The sequence below is a fragment of the Lineus longissimus genome, chromosome 4 (genome assembly GCF_910592395.1).
Source record: "Lineus longissimus chromosome 4, tnLinLong1.2, whole genome shotgun sequence".
Lineage (NCBI taxonomy): Eukaryota > Metazoa > Nemertea > Pilidiophora > Heteronemertea > Lineidae > Lineus > Lineus longissimus.
Window position 1 is genome coordinate 25565950 of NC_088311.1, and position 21196 is coordinate 25587145.

Genomic DNA, 21196 nt, shown 5'->3' on the forward strand with positions numbered 1-21196 from the left:
TACACCGTGCTGTCATATCGGTTGCTCTCGTCCAGCCCCGCACTGGTGTTGTTCACTGAAATCATCATTGGCGCTCACAATGAGCATGAACCTTTTAGTTGAAACCACAATGCTTTGAATTGGATACCAAAAAGAAAGCTATCCATGGCGGAGATCCATTTACTGAGTGCGCTGATGGAAAATGCAGCGGTGATGTTGCGGGACCTCGTCATTCTGATGTGGGCAGCACAATACCTGCCTCAGATGATGTAATAGCATCAAACACTTCACTTCAATCATACCAGTAAGTGATCTAAAAGTCACGACTAAGCCCATTGATTAAAGACAATTAGTGAATTCGTGATAACTTATACAAAGCCACATTGAAAAATCCCCACTGAGGTTGTGTGGCTTATAGATCCTTTTCGGGAAGACGAATTATTTTAGAGAGGCGCGTTGTCGCTTGCACTTTAACAATGAGAAGGAAAGGACGTACACCAGTTCCCTCTGCAGTCATTCAACATGGCAGTAAACTTGCCAGTATCGACTTGGAAATCTCGCGCGGCAGCAGCGAGGACGTTGTTTAAATCACCGATTCAAGCAATCACAACCTCCGCCTCTGCAAGTCAAATCGCGAGTCAAATGGGCAATTAGGCTCTGCCCACGCCATCTTAGATGATTGTGCCGTTAATGGCCAGATTCTACCTCGCCTGGATACTGGAAAAGGTGAAGGTGTTCTGTCCCACCGGGATAAGAGCTTCTGCTCGGGCCCCTAACTAAATATCAACTCGCAACAGTATGTTATTACACAATGTATTGAAACGTGGGAGCCATATTGTCAAGTGGACCACCAACAACCAGCAGAGATAATGACTCACGTTCTATAATCACTAAGAAAAACATGCGCAAGTTTCAATTCGAGGCAAAAATCAAAATACACGTGTACTGATTGCAATGTGAAAAAGGCAATACGTCCAATGGAGACCAGGTTGAAATGAGCGATAATAGTTTGCCTCTGATCGACGGGACGTAGCTGTAATAAGCAGGCTGTCATTTCTAGTGCCAATAATACGTGGCTGAATAGTGGCAGTTTTGAATTGCGTCTATCGCACAACTGCATGGTTGTCTCACATCACAGGGCAATTAGAAACCTTGGTCTCACGGAGCAATTAGCAACTGAGGTGTCACAGGGCAATTAGCAATCTTGGTCTCAACCGAATTCTGAAAAAGCGTCATTGTCGGACCCTGCAATTTAAACCTTTAGGTTTTGAGCTATTTTTCTCATCATTCCGTCTATTCATTTCGTGGGCAGGCGATCTGTATCCATTAGGTCAACTCAGTTTAGTAATTGAACGAATGACAATACAATATACTTTAGCAGCAATAAAGTATTGTAACATCCAGAATATGGAGACCATTACAGTCAGCAAATGAATTGGTAAAAAGAGTTTGCCTGCAGCTTTATCTTAGGTAGAAGCTGTAAGTTTACAATCCTGTTGCCACTGAAATTGATTCTGGAAGCAAGCTTATTAAATTAGAGGAGATTGGTACCTGTCTTATGAACATCATGGAAGAATTATTCCCTCCACCATTTTCCTTCCATCCATGGTACTCAATAGGTTAACATCCTCCACAAAACTTCCTCGTCGCTCGTTCACCTCTGAATCCTTGATCGTTTGCAACACGCAACCTAATCAAATAAGGACGATGAATAAATGGTGCCAAATGGTCGCCTGCATGAAGCAATCACGTGATCGACCGAACCGCCGGAAGGTGGTTCAGGCACTCCCACCGCCGGAGCGGTCAGATGAATGAAATCAGTATACAGTACTGCAAAATCAAAAAATGTTCTGATGCGGTTCAAAAACACCGTTGATTTTTAGGAAGCGCCTGAAAACGCTGGAAATTGCATAAGTCTTGGCATTTTGAATGTTGACACCAATTAAGCCAATTCGGAAGCCTTACCGCTTCGACAGGGAAGCGCCTACCACCGTACGTCTCAGCCGATAAACGCATGTGGGCATCGGCAGAAAACATTTGTCCTCGGACCAAGATTTCTGACCAGGTCGGGTGACGAACTTGTCTTCAATGCCAGCAACCGTTAGGGCCGGGACATTGAGTAAGTCATTGAAGGGGTATCTGAGACCCAATGCCAGGGCCGGGACATTGATTGAATGATTGAAGGAGGTCTCTGAGACCCAAACAGCTCGGTCTTGGTAGGATTCGCCTTCAGATTTATTCACCATCAGCCAGTCTTGGACTAAGGTCGTCCTTGATGTAGAACCCGTAGCATAGCTGAACTTATTAGAATGGCAACATGTAACTGGTTGTCGTTAGCATGCCAATTATGATGCGGACTGAGTAGCGCCTTAGGTTATCAGATGACCAACGGAATAATGTATCTAACAAACTCTGAATGAAGATTGCTCTGACCTCGGGCATAGAATAATATCTGAAGAATCTCTTTGCCCCCCCCCCCCCCGCCAGGATTCGTAAATTACACGGGGTTGCGCATCAAAGTCGTCCAATTTGTATTTGTACTCGCCTTTGTCGGCAACCAGTATTAAAAGGAACATTCTGATACAAGACTTGGGTGGAGTGCCCGTTAAGTCTTCCAAAGTGGATGGCATGGCTAACATCAGGACCTACTGCGCATCGTTACGTATTGTGTTGAAGGAGGGAGCACTGATGTAATTCTAGTAATTACTACTATAGCATGAAATCTGAGTTCTTCCACAACCACAATGCTTCTTACTCTCCAATGATATGCCCCCTATCTACTCCTCACACACAGCCAGGCTATACGATAGTTTTATTACTGACACACACCATGAATGAAGGCACATCATAGCAAATTTGGTAGGATATAAATCATGGTTTAGTCCCAATCTGAGGTATTCACTTTCCAATATGTTGTGTGGCCGGTGTCGACCATGCATAAGGCACTGAGACGTTACATAGACGTTCACTTTTCACTCCTCACGCCTCATTATTCGCCGGTCATTGGTGAACCCAAGAATTAATAATTTTCAAAGCCAAAATTTTTTGGGGGCTAATGATGCTTTTGATTTTGAGGGGTTAGGGTTAGGGTTTTTTTGGGACTGATGATGTTTCTTCATATTGAGGAGAAAAAAGTGAATTTCCTGGCCGTGCGGACAATGAGTAACGACGGTGGCCAATTTGTCTTCTCTTTCGTGTAATACATCAAGTGTACGACTGTCCACAGCGTTGCCATACTCATATAAACAATGTGACAAAATGAGCCCGACCAGTTAAAAAATGATGAATAAAACCGTAAGAGCTGACAGCACAGCCTTGTTTACGCGTTCGCAAGGCCCATCTCGTGTGAGGCAGACTCCATCAATGTGGTATCGGGCTGACCATGATTGGCAATCAAAATACATGTATACTAAAATGCTATAAGATTGGCATGGCTGCAGGCATATAACTCACAGTGCTCAGTAGATCAAGCGAAGAAGGAATGGTGTGCCCCGTGCATAGCGTGAGTAAAATAATGAAATACACTATTTTGTGCTGTACTTACAAATCTATTTGTTTCTGGTATGGAGCTGTCAGTGGGGCTCTCCATAAGTGCCCGCTCCCTCAATTCTGTAAGATAAAAGGCGAAAACCAACTTAATCACGTGAAATATGTTAGCTGTCTACAGCCATTTTCACGACAAAATGCAACTCTTTTGGAATTTGCATTCCCTTCTTTCGTGCATAACTCCAAAATCTAGAAGAGTAAAAAAATACTGACATTTTCATAAGCGTCAACGCATCACCGAGAATGAGTCTACTGGGAGGAGCGAGCAGCCGCATGTTGGCTTCAATAACCATGTGCAGTGCATATTTCTACAAGGGCGGGGGTGCATGCATGATTGCATTGTGCGACATCTGGCCTCATACGCTTACATTATAATGTTTCGTTAAACAAGCTCTGCGAGATCCTGTCTCTAGGCAACCTATTGGTAATCTATGGTGGCTGACAGCATGGCCCGTTCCATATTGACGATTGTCTAGTTGCCTTTTCCCATTCATAAATTACGCCTACAGGAGTATCATGTTACCGATATAGATGAAACTGTTCGATGAAGATTCATGTAAAATAGCGTGGATTCCTCTTTGCTTACCATTACTATGGCATGGCCTATCGCTAAGCCATGATGACAACAGACTTTCATCTGTAGCCTTTCATGGCGGGGTCATAGCGTGCCATGCCAGTCTTGTACCATGTTACACAACCACTGTACCTAAACATGATGACTTTTTGCCACGCCAGTCTTGTACCATGTTAGACAACCACTGTACCTAAACATGATGACTTTTTGCCACGCCAGTCTTGTACCATGTTACACAACCACTGTACCTAAACATGATGACTTTTTGCCACGCCAGTCTTGTACCATGTTAGACAACCACTGTACCTAAACATGATGACTTTTTGCCACGCCAGTCTTGTACCATGTTAGACAACCACTGTACCTAAACATGATGACTTTTTGCCACGCCAGTCTTGTACCATGTTACACAACCACTGTACCTAAACATGATGACTTTTTGCCACGCCAGTCTTGTACCATGTTAGACAACCACTGTACCTAAACATGATGACTTTTTGCCACGCCAGTCTTGTACCATGTTAGACAACCACTGTACCTAAACATGATGACTTTTTGCCATGCCAGTCTTGTACCATGTTACACAACCACTGTACCTAAACATGATGACTTTTTGCCACGCCAGTCTTGTACCATGTTAGACAACCACTGTACCTAAACATGATGACTTTTTGCCACGCCAGTCTTGTACCATGTTACACAACCACTGTACCTAAACATGATGACTTTTTGCCACGCCAGTCTTGTACCATGTTAGACAACCACTGTACCTAAACATGATGACTTTTTGCCATGCCAGTCTTGTACCATGTTACACAACCACTGTACCTAAACATGATGACTTTTTGCCACGCCAGTCTTGTACCATGTTAGACAACCACTGTACCTAAACATGATGACTTTTTGCCACGCCAGTCTTGTACCATGTTACACAACCACTGTACCTAAACATGATGACTTTTTGCCACGCCAGTCTTGTACCATGTTAGACAACCACTGTACCTAAACATGATGACTTTTTGCCATGCCAGTCTTGTACCATGTTACACAACCACTGTACCTAAACATGATGACTTTTTGCCACGCCAGTCTTGTACTATGAAGGACGGCAACTGTACCTAAACATGAAGACAACAGCCTTTCAACACGATCTCGCATGGGAACATCCGAAGTATAGGAATATGACTAGAAGAGAATTGAAAACTCGATAGACAGTTACCATGGAAACAAGGATTTGCTATGACGTCAAGCAATTGAAGAGTGTAAAGTCGTTAGAAGGTGCACACAAGCAGGATCTGCAGGTGTGAGCTTACCGTGCCGAGGAAGCTGCTGACTTGCACCAACTATTCGTACCATACTGTTGTTTCGAGCATGGCCCGGTATTATTTCATAAATCAGACATTCTCGGTTATTGCAGCGTTAAGGAATAGGGGGTGGAGGTGTGAACCATGTTGACATGTATGAGCTCACTGTGCTGAGGAAACAGCTGAAACTCATTGAGGTCAATGGAAACAACAAGCTGTCGTTTGAGATTGGTATCTTGTAATAGATCATTAGAACCTGCTAACTGTTTTACATTCATACCGTCGAGCATGGACGAGAGAAGGACCAACAAGCCTAGAGCACGAATGTTCGGAATAACATGCTTTTCTACCAAAATCTCGACCCATGATGCGATAAGCTGAGTGCTTTGATTCTGAAGTTGTTCTCCCCACCACGTGGATCAAGAAATGTTTACTCACTCTCGGAAACGATGCTTAACTAGCTTGAAGTGATCATTCCATTTCAGTCATAAAGGCTTCCAACACTGGCGAACTAACAAAATGTTGACAGACAAATTTCAAAATGAACAGGTCGCAGCACTGGATGAAGAAGAAGAAAAAAATTGTTAGTTTGGACACAAATCAATAACCTTCCCCAGCGTGTTGGCTCTGGAAGCCTAATAAGACAAATTTATTAATTGTATCAAAATCAGTAGACTTCCCCAGCTTGTTGGCTGGGGACGCCTTATAACGATAATGAAGAATTTTCATGGTTGATTAAAATCAAAAGGCTTTACCAACTTGTTGGCCGGGAATCTTAATTTCAAGACGTTGAATACCACCATAGGCTACTGTAGTAGTATCAATGAAGACAAGAGACCTGATACGCATTGAGCGAGGATAGAATTCAGTGTTGCTTGCTCATATCTGGTCCTCGGCACCATCTGAGCTAAGGTTGGAGGCAAACTATAAATTATATTCTCATTTGAGGACACCTCTTCTGTCCGTATCCTGCAGACCAACAAGTCAGTCCAATAAAGATATGAAATGCGTCATTTATATGATATGTGTTTCTTTAATGTAGAACATCGAAGTAGAACAGAGCGTAACCAGACTTGTGTTACCATCCTGCGAGGAGACAGATATGACCGATACACGAGTCATTATTCTAAAATACCTGGGTTTAGAATGAACCGCACATTACAGTGTAAATGCACTATGAGCCAATGAAGCCTCGTTTTGAATTCGGCGGTTATGGTTAGGCAACCATAATCGCCTGGGTTGGTGCAAAAGGGTGGAACCATTTCAAAAGCATTTAAAACCACATTTTTCGTTATTTAATTTGAGATCTTCTAGAATAGAAATTGATACCTCACTGTCGGTATTGATTGTCTCACCAGAGCTAAAATATTGGCCAAAACCTCGGCTACGCAGTGGGATGAATGGCTGGTTACTCTGAGATGAAAGTAACTCGAGTGCACCTCAAGATTGTATATCATCTGGAGATACAAAAGTCCCTCTCCTATAAGATATTGTACCAAACCCGGAGATTGTGTGATCATATCATGTATTTTGTATAGAGTGTGGGATCATATTGTATGGAAGCAACTCGAGTGCACCTCAAGATTGTATATCATCTGGAGATACAAAAGTCCCTCTCCAATAAGATATTGTACCAAAAACGGAGATTGTGTGATCATATCATGTATTTTGTATAGAGTGTGGGATCATATTGTATGGAAGCAACTCGAGTGCACCTCAAGATTGTATATCATCTGGAGATACAAAAGTCCCTCTCCTATAAGATATCGTACCAAACCCGGAGATTGTGTGATCATATCATGTATTTTGTATAGAGTGTGGGATCACATTGTATGAAAGCAACTCGAGTGCACCTCAAGATTGTATATCATCTGGAGATACAAAAGTCCCTCTCCTATAAGATATTGTACCAAACCCGGAGATTGTGTGATCATATCATGTATTTTGTATAGAGTGTGGGATCACATTGTATCAAAGCAACTCGAGTGCACCTCAAGATTGTATATCATCTGGAGATACAAAAGTCCCTCTCCTATAAGATATTGTACCAAACCCGGAGATTGTGTGATCATATCATGTATTTTGTATAGAGTGTGGGATCACATTGTATCAAAGTAACTCGAGTGCACCTCAAGATTGTATATCATCTGGAGATACAAAAGTCCCTCTCCTATAAGATATCGTACCAAACCCGGAGATTGTGTGATCATATCATGTATTTTGTATAGAGTGTGGGATCACATTGTATGAAAGCAACTCGAGTGCACCTCAAGATTGTATATCATCTGGAGATACAAAAGTCCCTCTCCAATAAGATATTGTACCAAACCCGGAGATTGTGTGATCATATCATGTATTTTGTATAGAGTGTGGGATCACATTGTATGAAAGCAACTCGAGTGCACCTCAAGATTGTATATCATCTGGAGTCTCCTGTAAGATATTTGCACATTAGATAAATTACATCGACACAACACTCGCACTGTGTCTTGCAATGCTAAACCCTCTTCTATAAGATGAACGGGTGCATATCATTTAACTAATTATAGTCTTCGGTTTGGTATAAGTAATCACCAATCTTTTGTTTTGAAAGAGTTATTCAAGGAATGTTCATTGACGCGCCATGTCGTCTGTAGATGGAACAATGATCATTGTCATTGCTAATGAATGAGTACGTGCCAGCATATTCGATTCTGCGGCTTACAAATCAATAAGGGAGGCGGGTTTTTCACTTATGTGTGGTGAAGATGTGAATGAGGGATCATTTTCTCTCTTTTGAGTCGGTCACAGAAAGGCATTGGTATTGCCTATTGATTGACATGCTGTCCTCACTTTTCGTATCGATGAAGGAGACAGAGGCATATTCAGCTAAAACTGGAATCGCTTGGATATTTGGTGGTTTTCAGGTGTAGGACGATGATTCTAGTGAAGTTTTTGTTGATGAAGTTTTATGGATGTATAAGAACTCCTACTCGTGAATTGAGGAACTAATGATCCGAAAGAGTTGTCTCCCTCTTGATTCTTTGATTCGGCTGGTCATCGTTTCAATTGTGGCTCATGCGAACTAGTGGAGGGAAGGCAACTCCTTCATGCACTGAAAGGAATATATTAACATGGTCCAAATACAACGTCCCGAGTCCAAAATAGGCATGAACTTCAAGCACATGCTAACACGAACGGCCTCATAAGGTTGATAAGGGAATGTCAATATTAGCGCATCATTCCACCTCGCCCTTACCCAAACTCGGGTCGGATTCATGGGCTGCAAGTACTATTAACTGTTAAGTGGCATATGGGGGAAATATGACAAAATGCTTAAAAAGCACTGTCATGCCTTAGTTAGTTACATGTACATGTATTTGGTTTGCAAACACCATTTTGGACTTTTTTTATTTTGAATAATATTAACTAACGGATTTCAGGTCGATTTTGAAATAGGAACTCCTTTTCTTGATTTCCTGGGGTGGAATGACCATGGTCTTACAGACAGTAAACATGGCCGCATATATTTCACATTCTGACATGTTTCAGAAAAATGGCAATAAAACAAGTGAGAATCATTGGAATTTTTTAAAACTTATGCATAGAGCTATCAATATATAAGAGTATGCTTATGGAAAGTTTTAAAAAAGTCCACCACTGATTTTTTTAAATCAGGAAAATGTATGTTTACAGAATGTACAGGGAATGTACGTGAAATTTAATTGTGTACAGGGCCCACACATGGGGACAGCTGAGTATCAACGGGACCGATATCGGAAGACACATGCGACACAGGTTCAGGATATGCTTCTGGTCATTGTGGAAAGCTCTCTCACATTTTTATTGACGTTTGAATAATTATCCTTGTTGGAAGGTACTTTTCCTTGCCTGCCACACTGCTTCAGACGGTTTCAATCACTTCATATATTCGGCAGGCACCCACGCCGACTCTAACGAATTACCGGTACTGGGAACTTTGATATTTGAAATTGATTAAATCTAGATCAGATTCAACCAAGGAACTCGACGAAATACTTGTCTAGGCTAACCTGCCACACGACCCAACTCAGACTGATTTGCTGTCAGACCGACTGGTTCAGAGTTGGGGTCCGATAAGCCGCGAGGCAGAGCGCTGCTTCAGAAATACGGGGCTGATGAGGCTGATCTGCTGTCAGACCCGACTGGTTCAGAGTTGGGGTCCGATAAGCCGCGGGGCAGAGCGCTGCTTCAGAAATACGGGACTGATGAGGCTGATCTGCTGTCAGACCCGACTGGTTCAGAGTTAGGGTCCGATAAGCCGCGAGGCAGTGCGCTGCTTCAGAAATACGGGACTGATGAGGCTGATCTGCTGTCAGACCCGACTGGTTCAGAGTTGGGGTCCGATAAGCCGCGAGGCAGAGCGCTGCTTCAGAAATACGGGACTGATGAGACTGATCTGCTGTCAGACCCGACTGGTTCAGAGTTGGGGTCCGATAAGCCGCGAGGCAGTGCGCTGCTTCAGAAATACGGGACTGATGAGGCTGATCTGCTGTCAGACCCGACTGGTTCAGAGTTGGGTCCGATAAGCCGCGAGGCAGAGCGCTGCTTCAGAAATACGGGACTGATGAGACTGATCTGCTGTCAGACCCGACTGGTTCAGAGTTAGGGTCCGATAAGCCGCGAGGCAGTGCGCTGCTTCAGAAATACGGGACTGATGAGGCTGATCTGCTGTCAGACCCGACTGGTTCAGAGTTGGGGTCCGATAAGCCGCGAGGCAGAGCGCTGCTTCAGAAATACGGGACTGATGAGGCTGATCTGCTGTCAGACCCGACTGGTTCAGAGTTAGGGTCCGATAAGCCGCGAGGCAGTGCGCTGCTTCAGAAATACGGGACTGATGAGGCTGATCTGCTGTCAGACCCGACTGGTTCAGAGTTGGGGTCCGATAAGCCGCGAGGCAGAGCGCTGCTTCAGAAATACGGGACTGATGAGACTGATCTGCTGTCAGACCCGACTGGTTCAGAGTTGGGGTCCGATAAGCCGCGAGGCAGAGCGCTGCTTCAGAAATACGGGACTGATGAGGCTGATCTGCTGTCAGACCCGACTGGTTCAGAGTTGGGGTCCGATAAGCCGCGAGGCAGAGCGCTGCTTCAGAAATACGGGACTGATGAGACTGATCTGCTGTCAGACCCGACTGGTTCAGAGTTAGGGTCCGATAAGCCGCGAGGCAGTGCGCTGCTTCAGAAATACGGGGCTGATGAGGCTGATCTGCTGTCAGACCCAGACTGGTTCAGAGTTGGGGTCCGATAAGCCGCGAGGCAGTGCGCTGCTTCAGAAATACGGGGCTGATGAGGCTGATCTGCTGTCAGACCCAGACTGGTTCAGAGTTAGGGTCCGATAAGCTGCGAGGCAGAGCGCTGCTTCAGAAATACGGGACTGATGAGGCTGATCTGCTGTCAGACCCAGACTGGTTCAGAGTTAGGGTCCGATAAGCCGCGAGGCAGTGCGCTGCTTCAGAAATACGGGGCTGATGAGGCTGATCTGCTGTCAGACCCAGACTGGTTCAGAGTTGGGGTCCGATAAGCCGCGAGGCAGTGCGCTGCTTCAGAAATACGGGGCGAGGCTGATCTGCTGTCAGACCCGACTGGTTCAGAGTTAGGGTCCGATAAGCCGCGAGGCAGTGCGCTGTTTCAGAAATACGGGGCGAGGCTGATCTGCCGTTAGACTCGATTGGTTCAGAGTTGGAGTTCGACAATCTCCGAAGCAATGCGCTGCTTCTAAAATACAAGAGGAGGCTAATCAGCCGTCACACCCGCTGGCTGTACTCCTCAGGCCCTGTAGAGTGAGACAGTGACCCTCTCCAGTACATTATCTCAGGCCGTAGAATGAGACAGTAGCCCTCTCAGGTACATCATCTCAGGCCCTGTAGAGTGAGACAGTAGCCCTCTCCAGTACATTATCTCAGGCCGTATAATGAGACAGTAGCCCTCTTAGGTACATCATCTCAGGCCCTGTAGAGTGAGACAATGATCCTCTCCAGTGCATTAGTTCAGGCCGTATAATGAGACAGTAGCCCTCTCAGGTACATCATCTCAGGCCCTGTAGAGTGAGACAGTGACCCTCTCCAGTGCATTTGTTCAGGCCTTGTACAGTTTTGCGTAGATTTTGCTTAGTGAAGTTACTAAATACAAACAGCATCTTTTGATACAAATGGACAGAATGGTTCATATTTGTATGTGCATTTTTGCTCTAAAATAGACGACTTATAACCATGCGCCTGTTCATAAATGTGACTGTCAAATATGAGATATATGTTGTACACATTTGAAGTTATCCATTGCTATAACAGGCGTTATTTAAGAGAATGGCGAACCAAAAGACTGACATGCTTTCCTACCCTGTAGACTACCTGCCAAATGAATGAGAAATATATAAACATACGACATCCAACGTCTTCCTGACTTGACACTGCCAGGTCTGACTAGAACTGCTCGATCTCTGCTTCCATGTCTTCACTCGAAACACAGGCCATGACATATTATGATATATCGATTATGACTTGCTGAGGAAATGCTAATATTTGTACCGAACCCAACACGCCTGGAAAGGCCTATGATTAGTGGATCTAATGTGGTGACAAAACTGCTCATGTCAGTCAACGATAACATAGCAGGACGACACTTGATAGAAACTACACCAACCAGGCCAGCTTGGCAAGCCTGACCAGTGACCATGGTGACATTGACTACGTAAATGACCTTACCTTAGTAGCTTATCCGGTTATCAATCCTCAACGTGAATATCATTCTTTTATTATCCACGCTGAGATATGAAAGCTATTATCCTTCCACATATCATTTAATATCCACAGTTGTCAAGGGTTACGTGCTGTATCATATGATAATGGCAGACTGGTGTGGGCTTGCGTTGACTTGATTGGAAATCAGTGGCAGGCCGCTACAGAAACAGGTGATACATCTCGATGCAGGCAGAGTTCGCCAAGGGCAGATGCAGGTATTACATCTGGATGCAGGCAGAATTCACTAAGAACAGATACGTAAACAAACGACCCCACATATCACAAGGGATGAACCAAAGTATGGTCCATTCAACACTTACCAAGACGTAAACAAACGGCCCCACATGTCACAAGGGATGAACTAAAGCATGGTCCATTCAACACTTACCAAGACGTAAACAAACGGCCCCACATGTCACAAGGGATGAACTAAAGCATGGTCAATTCCATACTTACCAAAACATAAACAAACGGCCTCACGTATCACAAAAGATGAACTAAAGTATGGTCAATTCAACACTTACCAAGACGTAAACAAACGGCCCCACATGTCACAAGGGATGATCTAAAGCATGGTCAATTCCATACTTACCAAAACATAAACAAACGGCCTCACGAATCACAAAAGATGAACTAAAGTATGGTCAATTCAACACTTACCAAGACGTAAACAAACGGCCCCACATATCACAAGGGATGAACTAAAGCATGGTCCATTCAACACTTACCAAGACGTAAACAAACGGCCCCACATGTCACAAGGGATGATCTAAAGCATGGTTCATTCAACACTTACCAAGACGTAAACAAACGGCCTCACGTATCACAAGGGATGATCTAAAGCATGGTCCATTCAACACTTACCAAGACGTAAACAAACGGCCTCACGTATCACGAGGGGTGATCTAAAGCATGGTCCATTCAACACTTACCAAGACGTAAACAAACGGCCCCACATATCACGAGGGGTGATCTAAAGCATGGTCCATTCAACACTTACCAAGACGTAAACAAACGGCCCCACATATCACAAGGGATGAACTAAAGCATGGTCCATTCAACACTTACCAAGACGTAAACAAACGGCCTTACGTATCACGAGGGGTGATCTAAAGCATGGTCCATTCAACACTTACCAAGACGTAAACAAACGGCCTTACGTATCACGAGGGGTGATCTAAAGCATGGTCCATTCAACACTTACCAAGACGTAAACAAACGGCCTTACGTATCACGAGGGGTAATCTAAAGCATGGTCCATTCAACACTTACCAAGACGTAAACAAACGGCCTTACGTATCACGAGGGGTGATCTAAAGCATGGTCCATTCAACACTTACCAAGACGTAAACAAACGGCCTTACGTATCACGAGGGGTAATCTAAAGCATGGTCCATTCAACACTTACCAAGACGTAAACAAACGGCCCCACATATCACAAGGGAAGAACTAAAGCATGGTCCATTCAATACTTACCAAGACGTAAACAAACGGCCCCACATTTCACAAGGGAAGAACTAAAGCATGGTCCATTCAACACTTACCAAGACGTAAACAAACGGCCCCACATATCGCAGGGGATGAACTAAAGCATGGTCCATTCAACACTTACCAAGACGTAAACAAACGGCCTTACGTATCACGAAGGGTGATCTAAAGCATGGTCAATTCAACACTTACCAAGACGTAAACAAACGGCCTCACATATCACTAGGGATGAACTAAAGTATGGTCCATTCAACACTTACCAAGACGTAAACAAACGGCCCCACATGTTACAAGGGATGAACTAAAGCATTGTCCATTCAACACTTACCAAGACGTAAACAAACGGCCCCACATGTTACAAGGGAAGAACTAAAGCATGGTCCATTCAACACTTACCAAGACGTAAACAAACGGCCCCACATGTCACAAGGGATGATCTAAAGCATGGTCTATTTAGCACTTACCACAGACGCAAACAAACGGCCTCACGTATCACAAGGGATGATCGAAAGTATGGTCCATTCAACACTTACGAGGGATGCCTGTTGCGAGGGAGTCTCTTTATCGAGGTTCCTCGTGCAACATATAGGCTATTGGGGTAAACACTCCGCGATATTGTGTTTGCATGGCCTCCGTGGGCATCATCGTTTCCATAGTAACCGGGTTGGATACTTCATTTAAGCATTGGGAAAGGAGACGGGAATGTATGTGTCCGGCTGTATCTTGACATCTGGATTATTTCTCAGGAATAAAAGTTGAAGAAAGTTAAAGTGAGCTGGGCCATATAGTCCGAGTCGAGAACGCCTCATCCGGCGGGAGTTTATTCCATTTTCCGAAGCATTAAGCGACTGGGAGTATTACTACCACTGGATAGGATGCTGTTCTACCACAGGTTTACTTCACAGGCAAGCCTGGGTGGAGTGAAGCAAGTAGGGTTAAGTGCCTTGCCCTAGGATGCGATATGTTCCGGTGCCGGTGATGCCGACGCTGTTTCATGCCGTCATCCCCAAAGGAAATCGGATATTTCCCGAACGTTTCCGTTAAATGCTGAATGTAATCATTCTGGTGTCGATGCCGGTGATGCCGATGCTGTTTCGTGCCGGTGTAGGATAGAATGCCCGGGAAACATAGGATTCTATTATGCGCTTCAATATCTGAGCTATTGACGGTCAGGGTCTCTATAGAACCATATTGCAGAATACAATAGGGCCGGACACTTTTTCCAGGGGGGCATTTGTTACTGTTACACCGGCATCCCCAAAGGGAATCGGAGATTTCCCGAACGTTTCCGTTAAATGCTGAATGAAATCATTTTGTTGTCGATGCCGGTGATACCGATGCTGTCCATGCTGTCATCCGTCGTAGAGGAATCGGAGATTGCCCGATTGTTTCCGATCATTACCGACGATATGTGGCGGTGCCGGTGATGCCGACGTTGTTTCATGCTGTCATCCACAAAGGGAATCGGAGATTTCCCGAACGTTTCCGTAAAGTGCCGAATGAAATCATTCTGGTGTCGATGCCGGTGATGCCGTGTTTCGTGCCGTCATCCCCAAAGGGAATCGGGGATTTCCTGAACGTTTCCGTTAAATGCCGAATGAAATCATTCTGGTGTCGATGCCGGTGATGCCGTGTTTCGTGCCGTCATCCCCAAAGGGAATCGGGGATTTCCTGAACGTTTTCGTTAAATGCTGAATGTAATCATTTTGGTGTCGATGCCGGTGATGTCGATGCTGTCCATGCTGTCATCCACCTTGCAATAGAGACAACCTCACATGCACTGAGGACAACACCAGCGCATGCAATATATAGCGATGGTGTCTCAAGGCACTCTTGAAGACAGTCACCCCCTGGCCAAAGAGACAACCTCACATGGGGACAACACCAGCGCATGCAATGTATAGCGATGGTGTCTCAAGGTACTCTTGAAGACAGTCAGCCCCTGGCCAAAGAGACAACCTCACATGCACCTAGTTCTTGCTGTCTGGGATGATCCATTGAAGACAGACCCACATTTCCTGCTTGGGAACTCAAGAAGCCTTCTAGATCTTGCTCATAAGGTACCTAGGACAGCATCGGGACCCTACTGGACACTAAGCGCATGCTCTCCCCGGGTTGTACCTGAAACAGCTCATGTACCATGTAGATGATCATCTAAATTTACTCCATTCCCGCAGTCCGCTCTTGGACCCCAAGTCCACCTGAACAAACGACAAGAGTCCCCTCCATAAAATTGATAACGTTCCCAACCAGTAATTAGAGTCGATTACCATTCAGACACTGACCAATGAAACTGTAGGTCATAGTAACCAGCGCAAACATGACATTAGGACAACGTATTGACATATTTCGATTACCCGCCGTTGTTACAGCTAGTTATTTGCTGTTGGTAATGACCTTATTTGATTGCATGTCGTGATGGTGTCATTTGTCGACGTTACTGAACAGCATAATATCGATCCTGGATCAATTGAAGTTGACTTAGGTTAATTACTCTTCCGCCAGCGTGACCTAGCCACAATCATGGCGCGTACCCTAAGGCCTGTCTTCAGATTGCCGAATATCTCACGTCAAACATGAACGCCCGAATAGCTCAGCGGTTAGAGCGCTGCGCTTTAGATTGGGTGGTCACGGGTTCGAACCCCGGCGAATGTATTTTTCCGTTTTTTTAAAAGGTCTTCTTTCCATTTTTCATCCATGAACATTTATCAGGCGCAGATTCGAATTAGATTCAAACCCTGGCGAATCTTATATCGTTTTTTAAGGTTTTCTTTCTACTTTCATCCATGAACGTTGATCAGGCGCGTATCCGAAAGGAGGGCGAAGGGCCGAAGGGTCGAAGGGGCGAAGGGACGAAGGGGCGACGGGGCAAAGGGGCGAAGGGACGAAGGGGCGACGGGGCAAAGGGGCGAAGGGGCGAAAGGACGAAGGGGCGACGGGGCAAAGGGGCGAAGGGGCGAAGGGGCGAAGGAACGAAGATGCGATGGGGCGAAGGGACGAAGGGGCGAAAGGGCGAAGGGGTGAAAGGACGAAAGGAGGGCGAAGGGGCGAAGGGGCGAAAGGAGGACCGACGAAAGACGAAAGACGAAAGGACGTCATATGTCATGCGTCCTCCGTCCACCGTCCTCCGTCCTCCATCCTCCGTCATCCGTCCTCCGGCCATCGTCCTCAGTCCTCCGTCCTGCATCATACGTTATACGTCATGCGGTAGCGTCCAACGTCCTCCGTCCTCCGTCCGGGCAAAAGGGCAAAGGGACGAAGGGGCGAAGGGGCGACAGGACGAAAGACGAAGGGACGAAGGGGCGAAGGGGCGAAGGGGCGAAGGGGCGAAAGGACGAAAGGGCGAAAGGACGAAAGGACGAATGGATGACAGGACGACAGGACGAGAGGACGAAAGGACGACCGACGAAAGACGAAAGACGAAAGACGAAGGCAAAGGGACGAAGGGGCGAAGGGGTGAAGGGGCGAAGGGGCGAAGGGACGTAGGGGCGAAAGTACGACAGAACGACAGGACGACAGGACGACAGGACGACAAGACGACAGGACGACAGGACGAAAGGACGACCGACGAAAGACGAAAGGACGTCATGCGTCATACGTCCTCCGTCCACCGTCCTCCGTCCTCTATCCTCCGTCCTCCGTCCTCCGTGCTCCGTCCTCCGTGCTCCGTCCTGCATCATGCGTCATACGTCATACGTTATACGTCATGCGTCATGCGTCCACAGTCCTCCGTCCTCCGTCCGGGCGAAGGGGCAAAGGGACGAAGGGGCGAAGGGGCGAAGGGGCGACAGGACGAAAGACGAAGGGACGAAGGGGCGAAGGGGAGAAAGGACGAAAGGGCGAAAGGACGAAAGGACGAATGGATGACAGGACGACAGGACGAGAGGACGAAAGGACGAGAGGACGAAAGGACGACCGACGAAAGACGAAAGACGAAGGCAAAGGGACGAAGGGGTGAAGGGGTGAAGGGGCGAAGGGGCGAAGGGACGTAGGGGCGAAAGTACGACAGAACGACAGGACGACAGGACGACAGGACGACAGGACGACAGGACGACAGGACGAAAGGACGACAGGACGACAGGACGACAGGACGAAAGGACGACCGACGAAAGACGAAAGGACGTCATGCGTCATGCGACCTCCGTCCACCGTCCTCCGTACTCTATCCTCCGTCCTCCGTCCTCCGTGCTCCGTCCTCCGTGCTCCGTCCTGAGTCATGCGTCATACGTCATACGTTATACGTCATACGTTATACGTCATGCGTCATGCGTCCACAGTCCTCCGTCCTCCGTCCGGGCGAAGGGGCGAAGGGGACGAAGGGGCGAAGGGACGAAGGGACGAAGGGGCGAAGGGACGAAGGGGCGAAGGGACGAAGGGACGAAGGGACGAAGGGACGAAGGGGCGAAGGGACGAAGGGGCGAAGGGGCGAAGGGACGAAGGGGCGAAGGGACGAAGGGGCGAAGGGACGAAGGGGCGAAGGGACGAAGGGGCGAAGGGACGAAGGGACGAAGGGACGAAGGGGCGAAGGGACTAAGGGGCGAAGGGACGAAGGGGCGAAGGGACGAAGGGGCGAAGGGACGAAGGGGCGAAGGGACGAAGGGGCGAAGGGACGAAGGGGCGAAGGGACGAAGGGGCGAAGGGGCGAAGGGACGAAGGGACGAAGGGGCGAAGGGACGAAGGGGCGAAGGGACAAAGGGGCGAAGGGACAAAGGGGCGGAGGGACGAAGGGGCGAAAGGCGAAGGGGTGAAAGGACGAAAGGACGAAAGCAGGGCGAAGGGGCGAAGGGGCGAAAGGACGACCGACGAAAGACGAAAGACGAAAGGACGTCATACGTCATGCGTCCTCCGTCCACCGTCCTCCGTCCTCCATCCTCCGTCCTCCGTCCTCCGGCCATCGTCCTCAGTCCTCCGTCCTGCATCATACGTTATACGTCATGCGGTAGCGTCTAACGTCCTCCGTCCTCCGTCCGGGCGAAGGGGCAAAGGGACGAAAGGGCGAAAGGACGAAAGGACGAATGGATGACAGGACGACAGGACGAGAGGACGAAAAGACGACCGACGAAAGACGAAAGACGAAGGCAAAGGGACGAAGGGGCGAAGGGGTGAAGGGGCGAAGGGACGTAGGGGCGAAAGTACGACAGAACGACAGGACGACAGGACGACAGGACGACAGGACGACAGGACGACAGGACGACAGGACGACAGGACGACAGGACGACAGGACGACAGGACGACAGGACGAAAGGACGACCGACGAAAGACGAAAGGACGTCATGCGTCATGCGACCTCCGTCCACCGTCCTCCGTACTCTATCCTCCGTCCTCCGTCCTCCGTGCTCCGTGCTCCGTCCTGCGTCATGCGTCATAAGTCATACGTTATACGTCATGCGTCATGCGTCCACAGTCCTCCGTCCTCCGTCCGGGCGAAGGGACGAAGGGGCGAAGGGACGAAGGGGCGAAGGGACGAAGGGGCGAAGGGACGAAGGGGCGAAGGGACGAAGGGACAAAAAGGCAAAGGGACGAAGGGACGAAGGGGCGAAGGGACGAAGGGGCGAAGGGACGAAGGGACGAAGGGGCGAAGGGGCGAAGGGGCGACAGGACGAAAGACGAAGGAACAAAGAGGCGAAGGGACGAAGGGACGAAGGGGCGTAGGGACGAAGGGACGAAGGGGCGAAGGGGCGAAGGGGCGACAGGACGAAAGACGAAGGAACAAAGAGGCGAAGGGACGAAGGGACGAAGGGACGTAGGGGCGAAGGGACGAAGGGACGAAGGGGCGAAGGGACGAAGGGACGAAAAGGCGAAGGGACGAAGGGACGAAGGGGCGAAGGGACGAAGGGGCGAAGGGACGAAGGGACGAAGGGACGAAGGGACGAAGGGCGAAGGGACGAAGGGGCGAAGGGACGAAGGGGCGAAGGGACGAAGGGGCGAAGGGGCGAAGGGACGAAGGGGCGAAGGGGCGAAGGGGCGACAGGACGAAAGACGAAGGAACGAAGAGGCGAAGGGACGAACGGACGAAGGGGCGAATGGGCGAAGGGACGAAGGGGCGAAGGGACGAAGGGGCGAAGGGACGAAGGGGCGAAGGGACGAAGGGGCGAAGGGACGAAGGGGCGAAGGGACGAAGGGTCGAAGGGACGAAGGGGCGAAGGGACGAAGGGTCGAAGGGACGAAGGGTCGAAGGGACGAAGGGGCGAAGGGACGAGGGGACGAAGGGACGAGGGGGCGAAGGGACGAGGGGCGAAGGGACGAGGGGGCGAAGGGTCGACCCTAACCCTAACCCTAACCCGTTAAAGTATGGAATACAAGTCTGAACAAGAAGATTTCCACTCGTGCCCACGAAAAAAGCACATTCATCAACGCGCTATCGTCACTGTAGAACAAGTTAAGGCCTATCTGAACGGAGACCGTGCAAAGAAGGCGCAAGATATTCTGACCCACAATGTCACGAATGGCATTGGTCTGCATGACCATACGAACGCGCGTAATCATTTGATCATGTTATTAATTTTAGCAAATGCCACTCGGGCAGGTCCTATAATTAACATAAAGATCAAAGATGTGGAGAAAGCGAAAGATAATGTTCACAACGGTCGTTGTGTCATTCATGTTCTCGTCCACAAAACGGAACAGAAATACGGTACGGCTCAAATTTCATTATCGGTAGACGATTATAAATTATTACGTGCCTATATTGAAAACATTCGTTCACGTGTACCGGCACCGAATTTGGATAAAGAGGCTGTTTTCGTAACATGGAACGGCCGGCAAATGTCACAATCTGAAATTGCCAACGTTATTACACGAGAACTGATCATTGCCGGTGGCCGAAATATTCGTACTAGTTGTACCATGATGCGAAAGTCTATCGTGTCGCTTCTCATGCAAATGAACTTGGGTGCACGAACCGAGCAGGATTTGGCATCACTCATGAAGCACTCAGAAGCGATGCAAAAAAAACCTACGACGTTCGCGTTGCGGACAATTATGGCGAAAATGAGTGACCTTGTTTTTAAAATTATGTCGGGTAATGATTTGAACGAGCAAGATTTGGTCGAGGATAATATTTGAATGGGATTGGGTTTTGAAGTTATATGAATGGGTAAAGGTTCACCAGTGCTCCGCATATAGATACCGTGTCAGGAAATTGGTCCAAACTACTAACCCTCCCTCAATCCCGTCCCAAATACAATCCCGTCGCAAACCCTCAGAAGTTGCAAATCACTCGATCACTAATACTAATACTAACCTCCTTGAATCCAGTCCCAAATACAATCCCGTTCCAAATGCTAAACCCTCGTAAGTTGCAAATCACTAAATCACGTCCCTAATACTAACCTCCTTGAATACCGTCCCAAATACAATCCCGTTCCAAATACAATCCCGTTCCAAACACAATCCCGTTCCAAATGCTAAACCCTAAAAAGCTGCAAATCGATCAATACCGTCCAAAATACAATACCATCCCATATGCTAAACCCTCATCAGTTGCAAATCACTAAATCACGTCCCTAATACCAACCTCCTTGAATCCCGTCCCAAATACAATCCCGT

At 47.5% G+C, this 21196-nt stretch overlaps 3 protein-coding genes across 3 annotated transcripts in view; 2 read left to right on the forward strand and 1 right to left on the reverse strand.

Annotated features, from left to right (window-relative positions):
* The window catches only part of LOC135486846 (uncharacterized), a 29200-nt gene extending 16601 nt beyond the window's left edge, over window positions 1-12599 (reverse strand). Inside the window, exons 1-2 of the mRNA XM_064769949.1 lie at window positions 12125-12599; window positions 3524-3588 (exon numbers count right to left, since the gene is read on the reverse strand). Coding sequence (XP_064626019.1) covers window positions 3524-3568 — 45 coding nt within the window. The 5' untranslated portion in view covers window positions 3569-3588; window positions 12125-12599. The remainder of the gene's footprint in view (window positions 1-3523; window positions 3589-12124) is intronic.
* A 3835-nt stretch (window positions 12600-16434) lies between these two features.
* On the forward strand, window positions 16435-17640 carry LOC135486847 (S-antigen protein-like). Its single transcript, XM_064769950.1, has one exon. It carries the CDS (start codon window positions 16435-16437, stop codon window positions 17638-17640), a length of 1206 nt encoding a protein of 401 aa, XP_064626020.1.
* Window positions 17641-18663: 1023 nt separating this feature from the next.
* LOC135486848 (micronuclear linker histone polyprotein-like) lies at window positions 18664-19395 on the forward strand. The gene has a single exon (XM_064769952.1). The coding sequence runs from the start codon at window positions 18664-18666 to the stop codon at window positions 19393-19395; it is 732 nt and encodes a 243-aa protein (XP_064626022.1).
* Window positions 19396-21196: the final 1801 nt, after the last annotated feature.